This window comes from Lontra canadensis, unplaced genomic scaffold (genome assembly GCF_010015895.1).
Source record: "Lontra canadensis isolate GAN:19392208 unplaced genomic scaffold, GSC_riverotter_1.0 scaffold6, whole genome shotgun sequence".
Classification (NCBI taxonomy): Eukaryota; Metazoa; Chordata; class Mammalia; order Carnivora; family Mustelidae; genus Lontra; species Lontra canadensis.
In genome coordinates, this window is record NW_022631000.1 from 22,253,664 (window position 1) to 22,274,237 (window position 20,574).

The 20,574-nt window shown below is 36.7% G+C and overlaps 1 protein-coding gene across 3 annotated transcripts in view; it reads right to left on the reverse strand.

Annotated features, from left to right (window-relative positions):
* Nucleotides 1-18,052, reverse strand: part of ATR (ATR serine/threonine kinase) — a 94,791-nt gene extending 76,739 nt beyond the window's left edge. Inside the window, exons 1-8 of one of the 3 annotated variants that reach the window (XR_004382053.1) lie at nucleotides 17,855-18,052; nucleotides 9,236-9,327; nucleotides 7,763-7,912; nucleotides 4,805-5,682; nucleotides 3,657-3,835; nucleotides 3,016-3,207; nucleotides 1,398-1,588; nucleotides 560-712 (exon numbers count right to left, since the gene is read on the reverse strand). Coding sequence is in view for 2 of the 3 variants with exons in the window: in XM_032852399.1 (XP_032708290.1) it covers nucleotides 560-712; nucleotides 1,398-1,588; nucleotides 3,016-3,207; nucleotides 3,657-3,835; nucleotides 4,805-5,682; nucleotides 7,763-7,912; nucleotides 9,236-9,327; nucleotides 17,855-17,931 (1,912 nt within the window). In the remaining variant the exon portion in view is untranslated. The remainder of the gene's footprint in view (nucleotides 1-559; nucleotides 713-1,397; nucleotides 1,589-3,015; nucleotides 3,208-3,656; nucleotides 3,836-4,804; nucleotides 5,683-7,762; nucleotides 7,913-9,235; nucleotides 9,328-17,854) is intronic. The other 2 variants (XM_032852399.1, XM_032852400.1) reach the window with 2 other exon arrangements.
* Nucleotides 18,053-20,574: the final 2,522 nt, after the last annotated feature.

Genomic DNA, 20,574 nt, shown 5'->3' on the forward strand with positions numbered 1-20,574 from the left:
ACAAGATTTCTAAGTGTCATAGATATATAAATATATACATATTTATATATGTATATATACACATATTCATTTCATGTATGTATTCATTCTTTGTTGTAAAGTAACATTTAAAATACATATAATATTTAATTAAAAGCTCTTTTTTCAAAAATAAAAGCATATGCACTGAAAAAGGTCTATGTTCAATCTTACTGGATAACCAGAGAAATACAACTAAAAATCACACCCATCAGACAGTAAAAAATAATTTCTTTTAGTTACCTCAACACTTAAACATTTTAAAGTCTGACAAATTGAAGATGCTAGACAATAGGAACTCTCATATTCTGCTAAGAGGAATGTAAACTGGAATGGCATCTTTGGAGAACAATGTTGCAGAATAGAGCTGGATGTGCAAATCCTATAATCTATTCAATTTGTTACTTTTTAAAAGTCTAACTTCTTTTTGAATCCTTAAAAACATACCGCCTCTTTTAATTATTGAAAAAAACAGCAACTTGTTAGAAGTCCCACATAGAGATGAGTTAAACCACACACACAGAATTTTGTGACAACTTACAGTAGCTATCTGAAATCCTCTGGCTTAATGCTAAAAGATTAGTGGCAAATGTGGTCAACTTTAAAGAGCCATCATCAGAATGGGGATGAATCCATGGAAGTGAGAGCATTCCACATAAATCTTCCAGAATATGATCTTCAAAAGAAGTTTTCACTACAGAAAAACACAACAGGTGATTAATTATATCTTCATCCTTAATCATATTTACCTATATCTTTTTTTCTTGTAATAAAAATAAATGTTCTAATCATCAGGTGGAATTATAGCATTCAGTAAACAAAGGTTCTTAATACAGATATGATGTTCTAAGGTCTGTGAACCCAAAGAAATTAAATGTGACTTTATAAAAATATGCATCCATGTATTTTTTAGAAGGATCAACATTCTTCAGAAATTCTAAAAAAATATAGTAGTTATAAATTATTTCTATATGCTGAAAAAGAATAATAATAAATCACAATATTACACGGAAAAATTTAGAACTTAGAAATTACTGATTTAATTACTGAATTACTGAAAAAGAACTGAAATAGAATGAGAACTAAAATGAAGAAAAAACTGTTGGTTATTTCAAACATTTGTGTGTGTAGGCCTTAGGCAAAAGAGAGCCTATTTCTATAATGATGATCTTTATTCATTTATTTGAGAGAGAGAGAGAGCTTGAGAGGGGAGAAGCAGACTCCCTGCAGAGCTGGGAGCCCGATGTGGGACTCAATCCCGGGACTCTGGGATCACTACCTGAGCTGAAGGCAGTGGCTTAACCAACTGAGCCACCCAGGCACCCCCTATAATGATGATCTTTAAAGGCTATTTTGTTTTACTGTTTATTTATACTCACCGTGAATATAAATCAGAGCATCATATATTTTCACCACTTTATCAATAACTGCCTCCAGGTCAGGCTTTTGAACAGATTCTAACAAACTCCTACAGCTCTTAAGCAGTGTTGTGTAAAAATCCAAAGACATCCAAGTTATCTCTACTGAAGGTTTCTTCTGACATTTCTGTTGACAGTCCTTGAAATTATGGCTACAGTTAAAACATTTTTAAGACACAGAATTACAATGAATTTTGTTATAGTCCAACCTAATATTGAAGTATGCCAAAAGAAACTGTGAGTATAAAACTAACGTAAGTTTAAACCAATTCAAAGTAAATATGCAAATCAATTAATATGCTATTATTATTTTAAGTTTAAACTATGTCAGTCTAAATCACTCTTAGGATTCAGTAATTAAAATTAATATAGAACATTCAAATTTGGTATCACTAGGCTTAAAAATGACAGAAGATATCCCTGTCTAATTATTAACTGCCTCAGTAAACCCTTTCTTAGTAATAGAAGAGTAGCTTACAGCCTAATCAGCTATTTCTTCAAGCTGTCTCAAATTCCAAATTTAATGCAGTCTGAATTAATAGTTTCTTTAAAATCTCCTTCATAACTTTTTATTGGCTAGATAAGTCAGAAAATAACAGAATAAATGATCATGTAAAAAACTAACAAAGAGTTTTGATCTGTAACTTGACAGTAAAAATAAGACTAAATCTTCAGAGAAGATTCACACTTGTTTTCTTCTGATAGAATTAAACTATATTAAGAATACCAAACTGAAAACATACTTCTAACAAGTTCTAAATCCCTATTCTTATTATCAAAGGGAAATGCTCTTTTGACTAAATGTATGACTAAAACAACATTGGCTTTTGAGTTATATAAAAATGTGCTCTGCTACTTTCTAATCATGTATGCCTAGAAAAGTTAGTTTTGGCTTCAGACAAAAATAGTCTTATTAGAGGAAGCAATCAAGAGGATGACCACCAGTTGACCCTCAAGCTGGACCCAGGCCATCAGAGGCTCCTCACCCCTTCCCCTGTCTTTGGCATGAGTACACTCTACCTAATGGTCCCATAGTGGGAGGTGTTCCAAGGACAGAGCCTTCAGAGTAAGGTGTTGTTGAGACCATGTGGACTGAAAACATGACTTAACCCCATTAAGCCCTCCATATAAACTTCTAAGATTCTGCAAAATGAGCTGAGAGATGATTTTTTTCTTCCACAGCTGCCTGAGATAGGCCTTGTAAGTAAGTTCCCTTATAAAACCTGCCATCTACCAATCTGGAGTGATCTGCCTCTTTCTTCAGTTTCTTATTACCTTGTGCATAAAGGACCAATTTACAAAACAATAAGCCTCAATTTCTCTAAGCCTCAATCTCCAATTTGTGAAGTAGGCATAATAGCATTTAACTTAAAGAACTGTTATGAAGATTAAATAATATATGTATAGTACTTAATACAATACCTAGCATTTAGCAGGTGCTCAATAAAAAACAAATTTCCATTTCACTGAAACATCTGTGCTCTAAGGTCATACAAATTGAGCAAATAATGAGGTCTTCTAAAGCAATAAATCCAAATTTATTACAGACAACCCACTCAAAAAATACAAGTTGTTTTACCAGTCCATGTTTTGATGAGAACAATGAACTGTACACAGAGCAGTCAGCTGTAGGACAACAGTGATTCCTTCTAAAGTTGCAATAACAGGATTTTTTAGTCCACCACATTCAAGGAAAATCTGAAGGGACTCTGCTTTCTGTTTCAGGGCACTCCACAGTATGCTCTTTTTGTTCATGTCCACATGTTTAATTCTGTAATTAATTATAACCACAATATAAAGATATTAATATTTAATATAAATTTGGTTTAAATATAAAATTGGTTCAATTAAAACAACTTTCAGGGCTAACTGAAATATGGGAATTCTTTGACCACATTATTTGTTAACATATTTAAGTTTATTAGTTAACATATTTTAAATTGCTGATGAATACATTATCTCAGAGTTTTTCAGATATTAAGAAGTTAAGTCAGAGAGGCAAGTAGAAACTTAAAAAATCTTCTAAGTAACCATATGTACTCATGTTCTCTTTCACATTAGAATGGACTACAAGTATTAAAATATTTTAAGCTTTCCTTTGACTGCCTTTAAAAGAACAATTGCTCTGTATTTAAGTCAAAGCACTTAACTAAAGGTGATTTTTAAAAGTGAATAAAGGTTTCATTAAATGACTAAATACAAACTGAATGAAGGTCATACTCTTCAGTCTGTTTTGGTGGTCTTTTGGAAGAGTTGAGAGATGAGCTGAGTCGACGCCTTTTGGCTGATATTCCATCACTATTACTGCTGAGGTTTTCCTGTTGAATTTGGCTTTGAACCTCCTCAATGATTTCCATACTTTCCATTTTTAAGGCTGCATAAAGTGGGCCCAACAAATACTGAAAAATAATTTCAAAAACTGCCTTAGGAATACGTTATTCAAAGACTGCAAAAATTCATTAGGTTTTAAGTTTTCTATTAGGGCAAACTATTTTCAGAGTCTCATCAAGTAAAACAAAGACCTAAATTAATCTATATAATTTCACAATCTATGAATAGACATATATATGATTCTGTATGTAGAACGACGGTTCTATAGACCTAAAAGTCTTCAGACAAATTCTCTCTCTAATCTGTTTTTCCCTCTGTCAAAATTCTACAAAGTGGGGCTCCTGGGTGGCTCCACTGGTTAAGCATCTGCCTTGGGCTCAGGTCATGATCCTAGAGTCCTGGGATCAAGCTCCAATTTGGGCTCTCTTTGCCCCTCCCCCTGCTTGTACTTGCTCTCTCTCTCAAATAAATGAACAAAATCTTTATTTAAAAAAATGCTACAAAGAAAAACTCTACAAGGGAATTACTAACCTCTTTCATACTACAAATCCAGCAACTCATAGGTAAACTATTTACCCAAGTTACTGTATATTTTTTATTGTACTGCCTGTCTCTTACAGTCTGAATAGGAAAAAAAGGCATAATTTGGCATGACTAGTACTATGTACCCACAGGTTTTCTAAATGTGATTGAATATAACCTGCCAAAGATAAAATCTAGGTGAGTGTTTGAAGTTTTTGCAATTAAGCTGCTAACTGGTCTCCTTTTAATTAATAATGCATGGAACATGCTTATACTTCATAAATTCTACTTTAAAATATTCTACTCCACTGGCAGTTCATTACCAACTTAGTGAAATCCTTCTCAAAGTAAAAGTCCATAATAAGGAGCCAAAGTTGATTGTGAAAAAAATCATTCCATTCTGAATATATGTTTTAAAAGATATTCTATTTTCTCATTATTACATCTGAAATATACACATACACTTACACTATAAAGAAAATACACACTTATCAAGCAACCTTAAAATGACTTACCTCTGCATCTACCTGAAATCCAAGCACATCCACAAGAACTCTACAAATGTTTCTCACATAAACCTTCCTGACTTCTAAAGCAGATTCATACCCAGCTGGCACATATTTAAGAAAATACTGCAGTAAGTGGCACAAAGCTGCTTTTAGCAAATCAGACTTAAGCCGCATAAGCACACCATCTTCAAACATGACACAGAGTTTTTCCAGTAGCATATTTAAATAGACAGGTTCAATATTTCTATAAGCTTCTGCTTCAAAGGGGAACAGTGTTTTTATCAGCTTTGATAATGGTTCTTCATAGAGTTTCAACTGGTCAGCATCCATTTCTACAAGATGTTTTAATAATCCCAAAAAAGAGCTGAAGAAAGTGCTGGCTGGTTGTGCTGGTAATCCTCCAAGCTCGAAGAGTTCAGTTAGAAGGGTAATTGCTAAGGATTTAATCTTTGGACTACCATACTCTAGTAGAACACAACCTATCTGCCAAAGAAAGAGTTCTTGCCTTCTAAAAAACACAACTGCAACAATACGAATAAGAACTGTTAATAAAGTGACTTCAATAAATTCTAGATTTTGCATGTTCATGAACTGCAAAGGAGCTGGTTGTAAATATCCCACATGTTCATCTAATTGACTTAAAAATCGGCTAACTACCACTGGCCATTCCACAAAATGTCCCATTGCATTTTTTCTATGGAGGTAAATGACATCTTCAAAAAGATGTAGTAATTCCTTTGTCAGAACTCCAAAAATTAAAGGGTTCTTGCTTTTAAAAAGAAATAATAATGAGCAGATAACTTCACAGATTTTCTTGTGTAACATATGACAGGATGGAGTTGCTGCAATCCTCAGAAGTCTTGTTATGATCCAATTACTGAATTCTTCAAAACAAACAAAAAAGATATTAAATAAGTACATCAGAAATGCTAATTAATTTGCTAAATCCCTGATCATTCATTTTTAATTTTTTAAAAAAGATTTTATTTATTTATTTTGACAGTGAGGACAAGAGAAAGAGAGAGTATGCGTGCACGCACCTAAACAGGAAGAGGAGCAGGGGCAGAGGTAAAAACAGGCTCCTAGCTGAGCAAGGAGCACAATGCAGGAGTCCATCCTACAGCCATGGAATCATAACCTCAGCTGAATGCAGACGCTTAACGTACTGAGCCGAACCCAGGCATCCCGATTCCTTTTTAAAGTATAACACTAATAAGACAGTCTAAAACATTCCCTACACAATGGAAATATGGTAATTTAGTACCAATTTTGGAGTCAAAAGTCCTAACTTTCCAGTTAGGAGCTGTGTGAACTTTTCATTTCTCTGAACCTTGATAACTTCATCTCTAAGAAGGGAATAATGAAGGTTACCATGAGGAACAAGTATGATGATACACATGAAATCCTCAGCAAAGTACTTGAAGTTCAACAAATGGTTACTATTATCATTCCTTCAACAAACATTGCAACTCTGTCCCAAGTGCACAAAAACAAATGTCATAGTCCTCACGAATCTTGTAACATAGTTTTTCAAACTAAGAGATACATTTTCTATCATGACCCCGTCTACATATGCATATTTCTTTTATTTAAACATAAGAAACAAAGGTTTCATGAAAAAGTATTTATTACATGTAATATATTATGATATTTTCTGGTCAATTATATTTTATCTTCATAACCTACTAACAGGTTGTGACCTATTGTTTAAAAAAGTGTGGTGAAGGGGTGCCCTTGGTGGCTCAGTCAGTTAAGTGTCTGCCTTTGGCTCAGGTCATGATCCCAGGGTCCTGGGATCAAGCCCCACTTGGGAGCTGGTGCTCAGTGAAGAGTCTGCTTCTCCTCTCCCCAAGACTCTGCATCTGCTAGTACTCTCTCTCAAATGAATAAATAAAAAAATCTTTAAAAAAATTAAATTAAGGGGCACCTGGGTGGCTCAGTGGGTTAAACCCTCTGCCTTCGGCTCAGGTCATGATCCCAGGGTCCTGGGATCGAGCCCTGCATCGGGCTCTCTGCTCAGCAGGGAGCCTGCTTCCTCCTCTCTCTCTCTGCCTGCCTCTCTGCCTACTTGTGATCTCTGTCAAATAAATAAATAAAATCTTTTTTAAAAAATCCTTAAAAAAATTAAATTAAATTTAAAAGGTGGCAAAGAATGCAAACAGGTTTTATAATCCAGCTTAGTAACGCTGTGATAGGAGAAATGTAGAACACTGTACTAACAGAACATAAAGAAGGAGCAACTAAGCCATTGCTAGGACAGGCAGTCAGGAGTTCTAGTCAGAAAACACTTTTTGGAGGACATGCTATCAAAGCTGAATACTGAAATTCAAGTAAAAAAATTTTAAATACCCTATGCGTTGTACAGAAAAAAAAAAAAGATATTTGCTTCACATCTCGTTACAAGGAGGCCAATAAAGGGATAAAAGTAGTGGGAAAAGTAAGGGTAAAGCCTAGAAAAAATCTTCAACATCTAGGAGTTAGCAAAATTGTTTTTAAAGGGCTAGATAGGAAATATTTTGGGTGTGAAATACTTATGGCCTCCCATGTCAACTACTCAACGTTGCCTTTCTAGTAATTACAGAAAATAAGGAAATACAATGAGTAAAAGCATGGGTTTTCTGATAAAACTTTTTTTTACAAAGAACAGGCAGCCAGCCTGTGGGCCAAAAAATTACTAATGCCTGATCTAAAAGAGATTATCAAAAACAGAAAAAAGAAAACTGCTCAAGTATTCAATGGCAAATAAACAAATTTGATTACTTCTATTCAATCCTGGGTACCTACTTCATAAGAAAAGAAAATAAAGATGCATAAAACAAAACTAAACATTACCATTTTGCTCTCTTAAATTCAGAGCAAATACGACCGAAATGTGCATAAAATGTATGTTATATTTCAGAAGAGCAAAAGAGGGTAGATTTCATAAAACCAATTGGAAATGCATGCACAAATAGCAGGACTTACCAATACAACTGCCTTTGGCCTCATTTTGGCCTTGGCTTCCATTCACATTTACAAACATAAGTGGGGAGGACTTCATTATATGCTGGATGAAATCAAGCAACATCACAGAGGTTGGCTGAGAGTCAGTTTTCTTTACAAGTTCTAGAGCAACTAAAATAATAAAAGATTCATTTTAAAGAGTCATGAAAATTAGATGGCAGTCCTTTTGTTAAAAAACTAGACTTTGGGGGCGCCTGGGTGGCTCAGTGGGTTAAAACCTCTGCCTTCGGCTCAGGTCATGATCCCAGGGTCCTGGGATCGAGCCCCGCATCGGGCTCTTCGCTCAGTGGGGAGCCTGCTTCCTCCTCTCTCTCTCTCTGCCTGCCTCTCTGCCTATCTCTATCTGTCAAATAAATAAATTAAAAACAAAAAAACAAAAAAAAACTAGACTTTGGCGACCAGAACTGTGTCCAGCACAGTATTCATGATAAATTGATGGGACTAAACTCTACAAACCTATCTTTCTAATTTTAAATGTTTAATAATCATGTACATTCATCTATTATACACTAATTCACCAAATACAGATTAAAGGCCTACAAGATGCCTGGCAATGTACTATAATCTGAGTGGGGGAAAAAAACTTCACCTGATTAGGTGAGGGAATCAGACAAACTAATAATTATAATATGGTATGTTAACTGCACCAATCCACAATAGAGGAAACAAGTGTTTCCTGGATGATGAGATTCATCCAGGAACTGCTTCTGGTTAGGAGATTCTGGTTAGGGAGGGGAAGGGCAAGTGGTCTAAACAAGGAGAGTACTATATGAAAACACATCTTCCAAATATTCAGTAGTCCTTTGTTATTTTTCAGCAACTCTTAATTTCATAGATTGGAAAAAGAAAGGCTAACTGTCAATTTTAAGTCATAATATCTGAGCTGAATTTGGAAGTAAGTTTATACACTACAAGCCAAATGCTACTCTACATTACCCCTTCCATGTAATTTTAACAGATATGACAAATGTGACACTATCTTGCCAAGTCGGTAATATTTGTCTCTTAGACTCCCACAAACAGGAGTTGCTCCAACAACTCACAAGATCTTACTACCTCCCACAGAGTCACCAAGTCTTAATTAGAGTTTTTAAATGGCATTTGTTTCTCAACCACTAGTGTAAGACCTAGCTAAAACAGGGTCCACATAATTAGAAATGGCTATTTTTTATCTATCATCTATTAATAAATCAAAGAAGAATGCCATAGCAAGCAGCAGAAAATCTAAACAAGCAGGTAAACAGAACTACTTTAAACGCCTAAATCACATATGTAATAGTTAATATTATAAGTAAGTTTCTTGAAAATAGTAACTATCATGAAATCTAACTCTATATTTAAAACTACATGAGAAAAATGCTGCATAATGTTGTATATATGAAAAGGAAAACAGTTTAATTCATAAAATTTATATAAGAAATAACTGTTTCTTACCAACATTTACATCTGTAAGTATTCGGTCAATGAACTGACATAAAATTTGTCTCGGCTTCTGTACAACTGTATTATATTCCTCTGGACTGGCACTAAAATAGATAAGATTTAAATAAGATAAAAAGTTTTTAAGCCTTAAAGAGACTTACAATTTCATTTGTAAAAATTTCTCTAAATTTGAATTTATCAAATGTATTTAGTTTTAATGTTGACATTCATTGTACCCTTCTGTTTAAAAATTAAAGAAAAATCTAAACACGTTACTGATTTATAAGGGGAAAAAAAAATGCTAAATGATACCAGAGGCACCCAATATGCAAAATCTAGACCTGCCCTGCCCAATATAGTAGCCATTATTTATGTAGCTATAGAGCACCTGAAATGTGGTTAGCTCAAATTGAGATGTGCTTTAAGTATAAAATATACACTGAATTTTAAATATTTGGTATAGAAAATATATATCTCATTAGTAATTTTATATTAATTACATGCAGAAATAATAGAGATGCTGAGTTACATAAAATACATTAAAAATTACTTTCACCTATTTTATTTTTTGTCATGTGGCTACTATAAAATTTTTAATTATACATGTAGCTTGCATTTTATTCATATTGATCTAGACCTGGAAAATCTACTAAACATAGTTTCTTCAACAAATGAATTCTAAAGGAAAAAAAGAGGAGAAACCTTTAACAAAGACTTAAGAGCCAAATCAATCAATTACAATCTATGATCCTACAATGGATCCTCATTTAAAAAAAAAACAAGCTAAAAAAAAAAACCACAAAAAAACAAAAATAAAACTATTAGCAAACTGTATATGACAACTGGAAAAATTTAAACAGAGGCTAGATATTTGATGTTATTAAGAAATCATTCTTAGGTATGACAATGGTATTACGGTATGTTTAAAAAATCTTTATCCTTTACAGATAAATATTGGTATTTATAGATGAAATGATGTTTCAAGTTTGCTTCAAAGTAATCTGAGTTGAGAGGAAGAGGGCCATGAATAAATAATTATTGGGGTGAATGGGCAACTGATACATCATTTTCCTTCTTTTTGATGTTTGAAACTTTCCACAATTAAAATTCAATAAAGTATTAGGGAAATTACATATAATTACATAAAGTATTAGAACTAATCAAGAAAAAATAAACATTAAGAGAAGATAATAATTAAGCAGAGCAATTGTATCTTAGAATCCCGAATGAATTGAACTGAAGCTCCATGATTTGGTATAAACCAGCACAGAACTAAATGTAAGAATATAGTAGTAAGTCTGTATTCTACCACACTGGATGAAGAATTATACAGTCATTCATACAAACAACCATTTATTGAGCACCTATAACGTGCCACACTAAATACCAGAAACTACCACTGGGGGAGGTGAAAGACAAGTTAGTGGAGGAGACTGGTAAATCAACCTAGGCCTCTATCCAGGGTGAACTGTGAGGCCAGTCACTGAAACAGTTAACACAGAAGTAAGGACAGGTCTGGGGAGAAAAACAAAACCAGTTTTAGAAATACTGAATTTAAGGTCTCAAGGAAACAACTAAGTGGGATGCACAAAAGACTGTTGGAATTAAAGTTCTAGTCCCTCAAGGGGTGCCTGGCTGGCTCAGTCCACAAAGCCTGTGAGTGTCTCTATGATCTCCAGGTGGTAAATTCAAGCCCCACAGTGGGTGTAGAGTTTATGGGAAAAAAAAATTTTTTTTGAAAGCTCTAGTCCTCAAGAAATATCTAGCTTAGAGATATAGATTATCATTATATAACAATACCTATCAAACAAGGCTAAACACATTGTCTACATTACTGCGTATTTCACAAGCAGTATGATAGCAATATTAAACCCTAAATTACAAGTAAGGAGGCTGACGTTCACGGAAATTACATTATCTAACACTACTATAGTTTGTGGTAGTGGAAGCCTTGAATATTAGTGCAATATAAGAAGTAATAAGGAAGCCAAAGAGAAAACCCGACATTAAAGTTAAAGGGGCCATGAAGGAGAAAGGAAAAGAGCCAGAAAAACAAAAAGAAACCATAAGAGGTATGTTCTAGAAACCAAGGTTAGAATTGCAAAGAGGGAGCTCTAGACAGGATCAAATTAAATTTGTTTGTGAAAATGTCCTTTGAATATATTTTTTATTATGGTCACATATACTTAACATAAAATTTATTTTAACCACTTTAATTATACTGTTCCATGGTATTTAGTATATTCACATTATTCTACACCATCACCACCATCTCCAGAACTTTTTTATCCTCTCAAGCTGGAACTACTAAGTTACTGAAATTAACAAATACTGACAAGTAATACAACCCTAGGTATATAGAATCAAAGGCCAAGTAGTTATAGCTTTACATGAAAATGAAACAAACTTGGTGCTATTTATCTTATTATTTAAACCAGCCTTAGCCCACAGAAATAATGCAAGTCACATGTGCAATTCAAATTTTTCTAAGTAGCCACATTAAGAATAGAAAGAAACAGCAATTTTCATAACAATATTATCTAAAATATAATTTGAACATGTAACTGCTATTAAAATTATTAGAGACAGTTTTATCTATATATATTTTTTATACTGACTCTTTGAAATCCAGTATGTATCTTACATTTACAGAACATTTTTTTTTAAGATTTTATTTATCTATTTATTTATTTGACAGATAGATCACAAGTAGGCAGAGAGGCAGGCAGAGAGAGAGGAGGAAGCAGGCTCCCTGCTGAGCCAAGAGCCCGATGCGGGGCTCTATCCCAGGACCCTGAGATCATAACCTGAGCTGAAGGCAGAGGCTTTAATCCACTGAGCCACACAGGCACCCCCATTTACAGAACATCTTAAGTTAGACAAACCACAGGTGGCTACATTTGGCTAATGGCTACCATATTATATGACATTACAGATTTAAATATAACAAAAAATTTTAAAAGTCTAAAATTACAAGATAATACCAATTGTTTTAGACAAAGTCAAGAGAGTTTGTCTTTACAAACCAAGTGTAATTTAGCAAGTATCATCTAGAAATGTAAAATGGGGAGTATTGAGAGAGGAACCAGGACTGTGGGTGGTAGTAAGTTTTCTATAAAGTTTAATTTTCTATAAAGACAATTTATGTCATTTTTATCAAAAATTTTGATACACTATCAACTTGTGTCATTTAAAAAAAAAAAAATTTTAAGTAGGCTCCCCGTCCAACATGGAGCTTGAACTCACAATCCCAAAATCAAGTCACACATGTATCAACTGAGCCAGTCAGGTGCCCCATTTTTAATCAGTTTTTTTAAAAGGTGAGTTGATTATCATTCATTAGATGTACTAATAGAATACTCACTTATGGGAGAGTGAACATTTCTTTTTATACAACCTCTACGATGGAACTGACCTAAGAGGGTATACTTAGGAGGAAATTTAAATATCTCCTGAAGGTTGGATACATTAGCAAATACTTGATTATCTCTTCTGGGGCAAACATCAAATACCAGGTTAACCAAGATATTATGCATCAAACCTAAAAAAATTTGTAGATTAAAAGTTAAAAAAGTAAACAGGTAATTTTAACACAGCATGGTTAAGTGTCAATAGAGCCAAGACATAGCACAAGAAGGACACTCAGCCCTGAGCAGAGCCTATGGGTCCAGGCTCCCTGAAGGAAGTGATACAAAGCTTTGCCTAAGGGGCTAGGCAAGTAAAATAAGGGAAAGGAGGAAGTATTCCAAGCACAGGAAACAGCATTCGCAAAGGCATGGGAACAGGAACACAGGCTGCTCTAGAAACTATAAGGAGTTCTATATGGCTAAAGAAGAGGGAGGCAGTAACTGGAAATGAAGCTGAAGAAAAACTGTAAGGTCAAAGCTCAAAGAACCAGAGAGTCTGGATTTTGTACTGAAGACAATGAGACATTGAAAAGTTCTAAAAGTAAGAGAGTGAAAGGTAAACGTTTTTAAAATTTGAATTCACTTGTTATTTCCCTGTCTAAAACATTCCAATGGTTTCCCACTGCACTTAAATAATAAGTAATAATGATAATAATGGGCCAGAATAAACTCCTTGTTCTGGCCTATAAGGTACTAAAAAGGACCTGGCCCATGGCTACTCCTCCACCATTGATTCACACCAGTCCCTTCAGTGTTTCCTATGGTTTCATCCTTCTTCCCATTCTTTAAAAAAAACGTAGGCTCACTCCCACCTAGAGACCCTTAAACTTCCCATTCAATCTCAGACACTTCTCCCATTTTCACATGACTGGCTTCTTCTCACCATTCAAATCTCCTCTAGTGGCTAATGTTAATGCTTCCTAGACTTTCATCTCCCTCCCATTCCCCATTTAATATTTTCTTTATTTCTTAAAATTTATTTTTTAATTAACATGTAATATATTATGTGTTACATGTGATGTGAATCATCAGTGTTATATAATTCACAGCACTCACCACAGCACATACCCTCCCATGTCCATCACCCAGCCACCCTATCCTTCCCATCCCCCCACCACCGCCCAGCAATCCTGGTTTCTGAGACGAAGAGTCTCTTACAGTTTGTCTCCCTCCCCAGTCCTATCTTATTTCATTTTTCCCTCTCTTCTTCCCATGAACCCCCACTCTACCTCTCAAATTTCTCGTATCAGAGATTTGTGATAATTGTCATGTGATCATGTGATAATTGTCTTTCTCTGACTGACTTATTTCACTTAGCATAATACCCTCTAGTTCCATCCACGTCATCACAAATGGCAAGATTTCATTTTTGATGGCTGCATAGTATTCCATTATATATATACATATATACCGCATCTTCTTTATCCATTCATTTGCTGATGGACATCTAGGCTCTTTCCATGGTTTGGCTATTGTGGGCATTGCTGCTATAAACATTGGGGTATACATGCCTCTTCGATCCCTACATTCATATCTTTAGGGTAAATACCCAGTCTCATTTAATATTTTAAAAGCAACCTTCATTACCTGAAAATATCTTGTGATTACAAAGTAATTTAATTTTTTTTCTTTATGCTTTTTTTTTAAATAAAGACTTTATTTATTTGACAGAGAGAGAGAGTGAGCACAAGTAGGCAGAGCAGCAGGCAGAGAGAGAGAGAGAAGCAGACTCTCTGCTGAGCAGGGAGCCCAATCCGGGGCTCGATCCTAGGACCCTGGGATCACAACATGAGCTGAAGGCAGCCACTTAACTGACTGAGCCACCCAGGTACCCCTACAAAGTAATTTTAAACAGGAAGATCAGAGAAGGCCTCTCTGAAATAACATCTGAATGGAACCAGTCTATTCAGAGAGAAGAACAAGGTGCAAAAGATTGAAGGCAGGAATGACCTTGGCCAAATAAGGCCAATGTCACTGGAGCAGAGTCCACATATCCGAATATGTGGCTTTGAGGTTAGGGAAAGGCAGAGGAGAGATTATACAGGACCTTAGAGGCCTTGGGAGAAGTTTGGATTTTATCCTAAGTGTGCTGGAAAACTAACAGAAGTTTTAAACAGAGGAGTAATGCAAATAATCTACAACATAATTTAAGCTACTAAAATTACTTTGCCCCCCACCCCCAGAAAATAACACTTTGGTTGCTAAATGAGAAATCCATTTTAAGTGGGTAAAATGGAAACAGAGAGGTTAACTGAGAGGTTACAATAATAGCCTAGATAAGAGGGGTGCCTGAGTGGCTCAGTGGGTTAAAGCTTCTGCCTTCGGCTCAGGTCATGGTCCCAGGGTCCTGGGATCGAGCCCCACATCGGGCTCTCTGCTCAGCAGGAAACTTGCTTCTTCCTCTCTCGCTCTGCCTGCCTCTCCACCTACTTGTGATCTCTGTCAAATAAATAAAATCTAAAAAAAAAAAATTATTAAAAAAAATAGCCTAGATAAGAAATTATAAGAATAGCAGTGGAGACGGTGAGAAGTATATTTTAAAGGCAGGGATAAGGAAAAGAATCAAGAACAACCCCTAGGCTTTTGGTTGGTTCATTTACAATAACCTGGGGAAGGAACAAGTTTAAAGACAGTAAATCAAGAGTTCTGCTTTGGATGTTAATTTTCATTTCAGGTATAGATGTTCAACAGTAAGCAGACTAATAATATCTCTGGGTAGATATAAATTTGGGAGTTGCCAGCATATATATGATATTTAAAGCCATGGGACTTAGATGAAGTTATTTAGGAAGAGAGTAAAGATGAAGAGAGGAACAAAGGATGTAGCAAAAGCACATGGGGAGTCAAGAATGATTCCTACACTTCTGGTTTGGAAAAATGAGTGAATATGGTATCATTTACTGAGCTACCCATACCTCAGTGAATGGGAGGGGAAAAAAGTTGGGGAGGGTGGGATATGTGGAAAAGTTGTATTGGCTCTACTGAGCCTTTTTTTTTTTTTTTTTTTGAAGGGAGAGAGACAGAGAGCGCTCAGTTTTGGGGGAAGAGGGGAGAGGAGAGGGAGAAAGAATCTCAAACACACTCCCCACTGACTTGGGAGCCCAGCACAATCTCATGACCCTGAGATCCTGACCTGAACCGAAATCAAGAGTCAGACACTTAACCAACTGAGCAATCCAGGTAACAAGCTATGTTGAGTCTTAATGGCATATGGGACACCCAGCTAAAACTGCCAGTATACAGTTGATAAATATTCTATAGGAAATGGATGTGGCCTGGAGAAACATATCTGCAATCATCAAATAGATGGTAGCTGAAGGCAGGAATGGATGGGATCACCCTGAAAGACGATGCAGAGAAAAGAGTGCTAATAGCAAAAAACAGAAGCAAAATTTATCAGAGACATAAGAGTCCCACATTAAGACAGTTAACATCTCACTTTTTTTCAGAAATCAAATCGCCAGTCAATCAATGGGAAAAAAAGGTAGGGGATGAAAAGGCCTTGATGCCTTCCTTGAATCTGAAACCCGGCTCTGATAATGCTATCTCTTCTGACTTTGGTTCTTCAATTTCTGTAACTCAGTTTCTTACTGAATAGTGATAAATACTCTCCATTCTACATCATGAAGATACTGTGAGATGGAATAGGCTTGAATGAAGCAGTTGCAATGAGAAACTCATGATAGTTAAAACTATTATTATACAATTCTCCATGCGTCACTTTTTCTATTCTTTCCCTTAGAATAGCCACAATTAAATGAAATGAAAGGTAACATTAAGCCCTAGTGATGTAAGAGACTATATATAAATCCAAGATACTATTACTTGTACTAGCAAGTCTCATAAAGAAAGAAAAGGAAGAAAAAAATTAGTTAATTCTACACTAAAACAAGATGGGAAAAAAATATCGAGCTTCACATTGAGCCTGAAAGATGAAATCTGTACATCAATTTCCTAAAATGAGCACTTGTATTCATGTTCCTTTATAAAATGTTAACACAAAGTACGCTTGCAACAGCCATGCAAAATAAAAAAACAAAAACAAAAACACACAAAACCAGAATGATTCGGTTAAGACAAGTGTGCTTCCTTCATTCTTCCTCTTATTTATGTGACTGAGGAAGACTAAATATCCTTGTATGGCCAACAAGTGGAGATGAACACAACTGCTCCGCAAAAAGAAAGGAATTAAATATCCCATGGACTTTATATGTCAATTCTGACTTTGTGCGCTTAGTTTTCAAGCAGCTTTAAAAATTGGGAAGCAATTATTCAACTGATAGTTCAACTGCAGTTGTGGTACAAGCCCACTTTTTTCTCGTTCCCAATGGGTTACAACTTAAAAAAAAAAAAAAGGCAAAACAAACATGCTGCCTTCTTTAGGCCTGGTTGAGGGCAAGTTGCTCGTGTGCTGAAGGTGGATGGCAGCCATCCACATCCCTCCCCTCTCTTCAGGTGAGTACTGGTTTACCTGATCTTACTCTTCGGTTTACAGAAAACAGGCTTTTGCAAATGAAACAATACTAAATTATCTTTAAATTTTGGCAACATTCTGCGCACACTTGTATCTTGCGGACGTTGTGGCAGATCCCTGGGACTTCTGACTAAAATAACGGATTAGGTAACGGATGACCAACAGGAAATGGGTCCTATCTTCAGAACGGCCTATGGTTTCATTTTGAAGAAACCAACTGCCCTTTTTAGCAATTGGCCTTCCTCGCTCAAAATGAGAACAAGTGATTTTTCTTCTAAAGAGGTAGTTTGGGTCAAAACGTAAAGCTAAAAACCCAAGTCCTCCCTGAGCGATCACAAAGAATATAAATATAAATATAAGTTCACGGGTCAAGTCCCTCATCTAAAGAAAGAGGTTTCCGGAAGTAAATGTGATCGGAAAAGTGATCGGAAGGGACGGCTCTCTCCAGCTGCGGGGCACAAGCCCCGGGTTAGGGACAAGCTCCAGGGCGCCGCTGAGGTCAAGCAGGGTCGGTGAACACCTCTCCCTGGACCGGCTTCCCAAAGGCCTGCAGCAACACCTCGCACATTTTTAACCACCTCTCTGAGAGAGAAGCACGGAAACCAGTCGCGAAACATCCCCAAGAGCTGGGCGTGAGGGTTTCCGAGCCGGCAAGCGCGCGGCTGGGGGGTGTGGGGAAGAGCACGTGAGACGCCACCCTGATCTGGCGGAGGAGGACGCGGGACCGGGAGAGGCCGGGCTTGGCCCTACCTGCCCAACTCCCGCAGAGCGGGGATCATAGACGCCAGCTCCAAGCCGTGGTCGCCCATGCTGAGGAAGCGCGGCATTCATCAACGGCGGCTACGCTGACTCCCGGCGTCTCCACAGCTACCTCTGGTGCGAAAGCGCGGCGCCCGACGGTGCCTCGCCAGGCCCAAAACTCCTCCCGGAAGCCGTGGCTCGTCCTGCTGTATTAGTGTTTGCTCTTTTTCCGCGTAGGACCCGGGGGAGGCCCGGAGGCAGAAAAGGGGTGGGGCCAGCAGACGGAGCATGCGCCGGTCTGATTTCCGACCGCTGATCCGGCAGACCTCTGGGCGGCGTGATTCGCCGGGAATTTTGGTTTTTAGCCCGCGCCCTTTGCTACTCCCACCCTGGGATGCCCAGAAAGGCGAGAGCCTACGTTCTGGAGAAGAAACAGGCCTAACGGGCACAGCCCTGCCTCCCTCTCATCACCAAAGTGAGAACAGAGACATTTCTACGAGTAAAGGGCATGACTGACTAGATACTAGGTCTCCCCATGGCAGAAAGCCCTCAGATTTCTGTCACTTTCCGGGCATCCTTTCTGAGAGATATGAGACTCCCTGTCTTCCCTGTTTCAGCGGGTTCTTTCCCACTTCAAGTCAGGCTTCCTCGAAGATATTCCCAACCAGCCTTTAATATTTAAAAAGGGGTTTGAACTTCTTAAATGTGTCTCATCAAATCAACGTCAGTACTGTGTTTATGTCACCATTATGGGCATCTACCACCCACGATTTAATTTTAAGTAAATAAATGGATTCGGGCTGTAGACATTTTCTAAGCCAACCCAATTTGTTTATTTGAACAATGGCCATCATAAGAGACTGTTAACATGTCAAAAATAGGTATTTACTCAGGCAAAGCCATGCAGTGTGCTTGCATTTATTCCAGAGTACATGAGAAAAATAACTGATAGGGTATCTAAAAAATATCAAGAGGCTCCTAGATGACTCCATGGGTTAAGCGTCTGACTTCTGCTCTGGTCTCCATCCCAGGACCTCTCCTGCATGGGGCTCCCTGGTCTGCGAGGAGTCTGCTTCTCCCTCAGCCGGTCTAGTGCTATCTGTCTCTCTCAAGTGGATAGATAAAAGTCTTTAAAATAAAAAATAAAAATAAATCAGAGTGATTGAATGGCAGCCATATATGCTCCTGCCTTAGGGATTTTGCATTTGCTTTACCTTCTGCCATGATCTTGAGCGCTCCTCTCTTTCATATGTTTGCTGAAATGTCACCAGAGAGCCTCATAAAGAATATCGCACTTACACTCACTCTCTTTCCCTCTCCATTCTGCTTTATTTTTCTTCATAGCACTTGGAACCAAATTATCACGTTCTATTATTGACTGTGTACTCCAGTTAGACTTTAAGCTTCTGGGAACAGTATCTTACCTGATTTATTCACTTCTTAGATACCCAGGACCTAAAACAGTGCCTAGCACGTAGTGTTCACTGAATATTTGTTACATAGTTGAATGCTATAGCGAAAAGAACACGGGATTAGGAGTTGGAGACCCTGCACAAATTCTCATTCCATTTGCTAGAAATTATATGACCTCAGTAAAATTATTTAACCTCTCTGCACTTCAGTTTTTCATCTATCAAATGGAATTAATATCTACCTCATGAGATTATGATAAAAGTTAAATAACAGGTAATAGAGTCATATAGTGGACCCATTTCTTAGTTAAAATAAATATACGATACATGCCAATAAAGATAAATCTTGAAAATGATGAGTAAAAAGAGCAAATTGCAAAGGGATACGTAATACTATTGTATCACATATCATTTTAAAGCCACAAAATAAGGCTGTGAGTTATGTATACATACATATATAATAAAAACATGGTTGGGAAGGATATATATCAACTCCAAGAGAGTTGTACCCCTCCCCCCACCCCGGGGAAAGAGAGAAGGGAATGAAATGATGAGGTTCCAACATATCTGTGAGGGTTTTCTTCTAAAAGGATCTGAATGAATCATGACAAATGTAACATTTGTTACATCTGGGTGAACGTTACAGGACTGTATCTGTATGGATATGATATCCCAAAATGTTTAAAAGAATAGACTTTTTAAAGATTTATTTTATTTATTTTAGAGAGGGGGAGGGAGAAGCCCAAGCAGACTCCGAGTGGAGTCCATGCTGGGCTTGATCTGACAACCCTGAGATCATGATCTGAGTGAAATCCAAGAGTCCCACACCCAATTGACTACGCCACCCCTAAATATGCTTTTTTAAAGCTTGGATTAGATTACATATATGAAAGTGTTTATGCACTAAAAAGTAACAAATGTTAAGTATTATTTTTAGATTATATGAAGAAAGATTATAAAAATTACAATGTTATATGGAAGGCAATAACTGAATAGCATTAGAATTCTGAAAGGCAGTATACTTAGAAACATTGGAAACAACAGAGCTTTGGGAATCCAATTTAATTCAAAAAGTTATTTTTGTGCAAGATATTTTATTAGGTACATCTATGACACAAAGATGAGGACGATAAAGTGTCTCAGGTAGCTGCAAACTGTAGATGTAGAAGGACATTGTCAGAATTCAGAAAATGAAAAGCAAAGCACAATACAATGAATACTATGAGAGATATAAAAAACATGCACTGGAAAAATAGAATAGGAAGAGATCAAGTATACTCTGTGGAGAGGAGGTGGAGCAGGAAGGGGCTCAGGGAG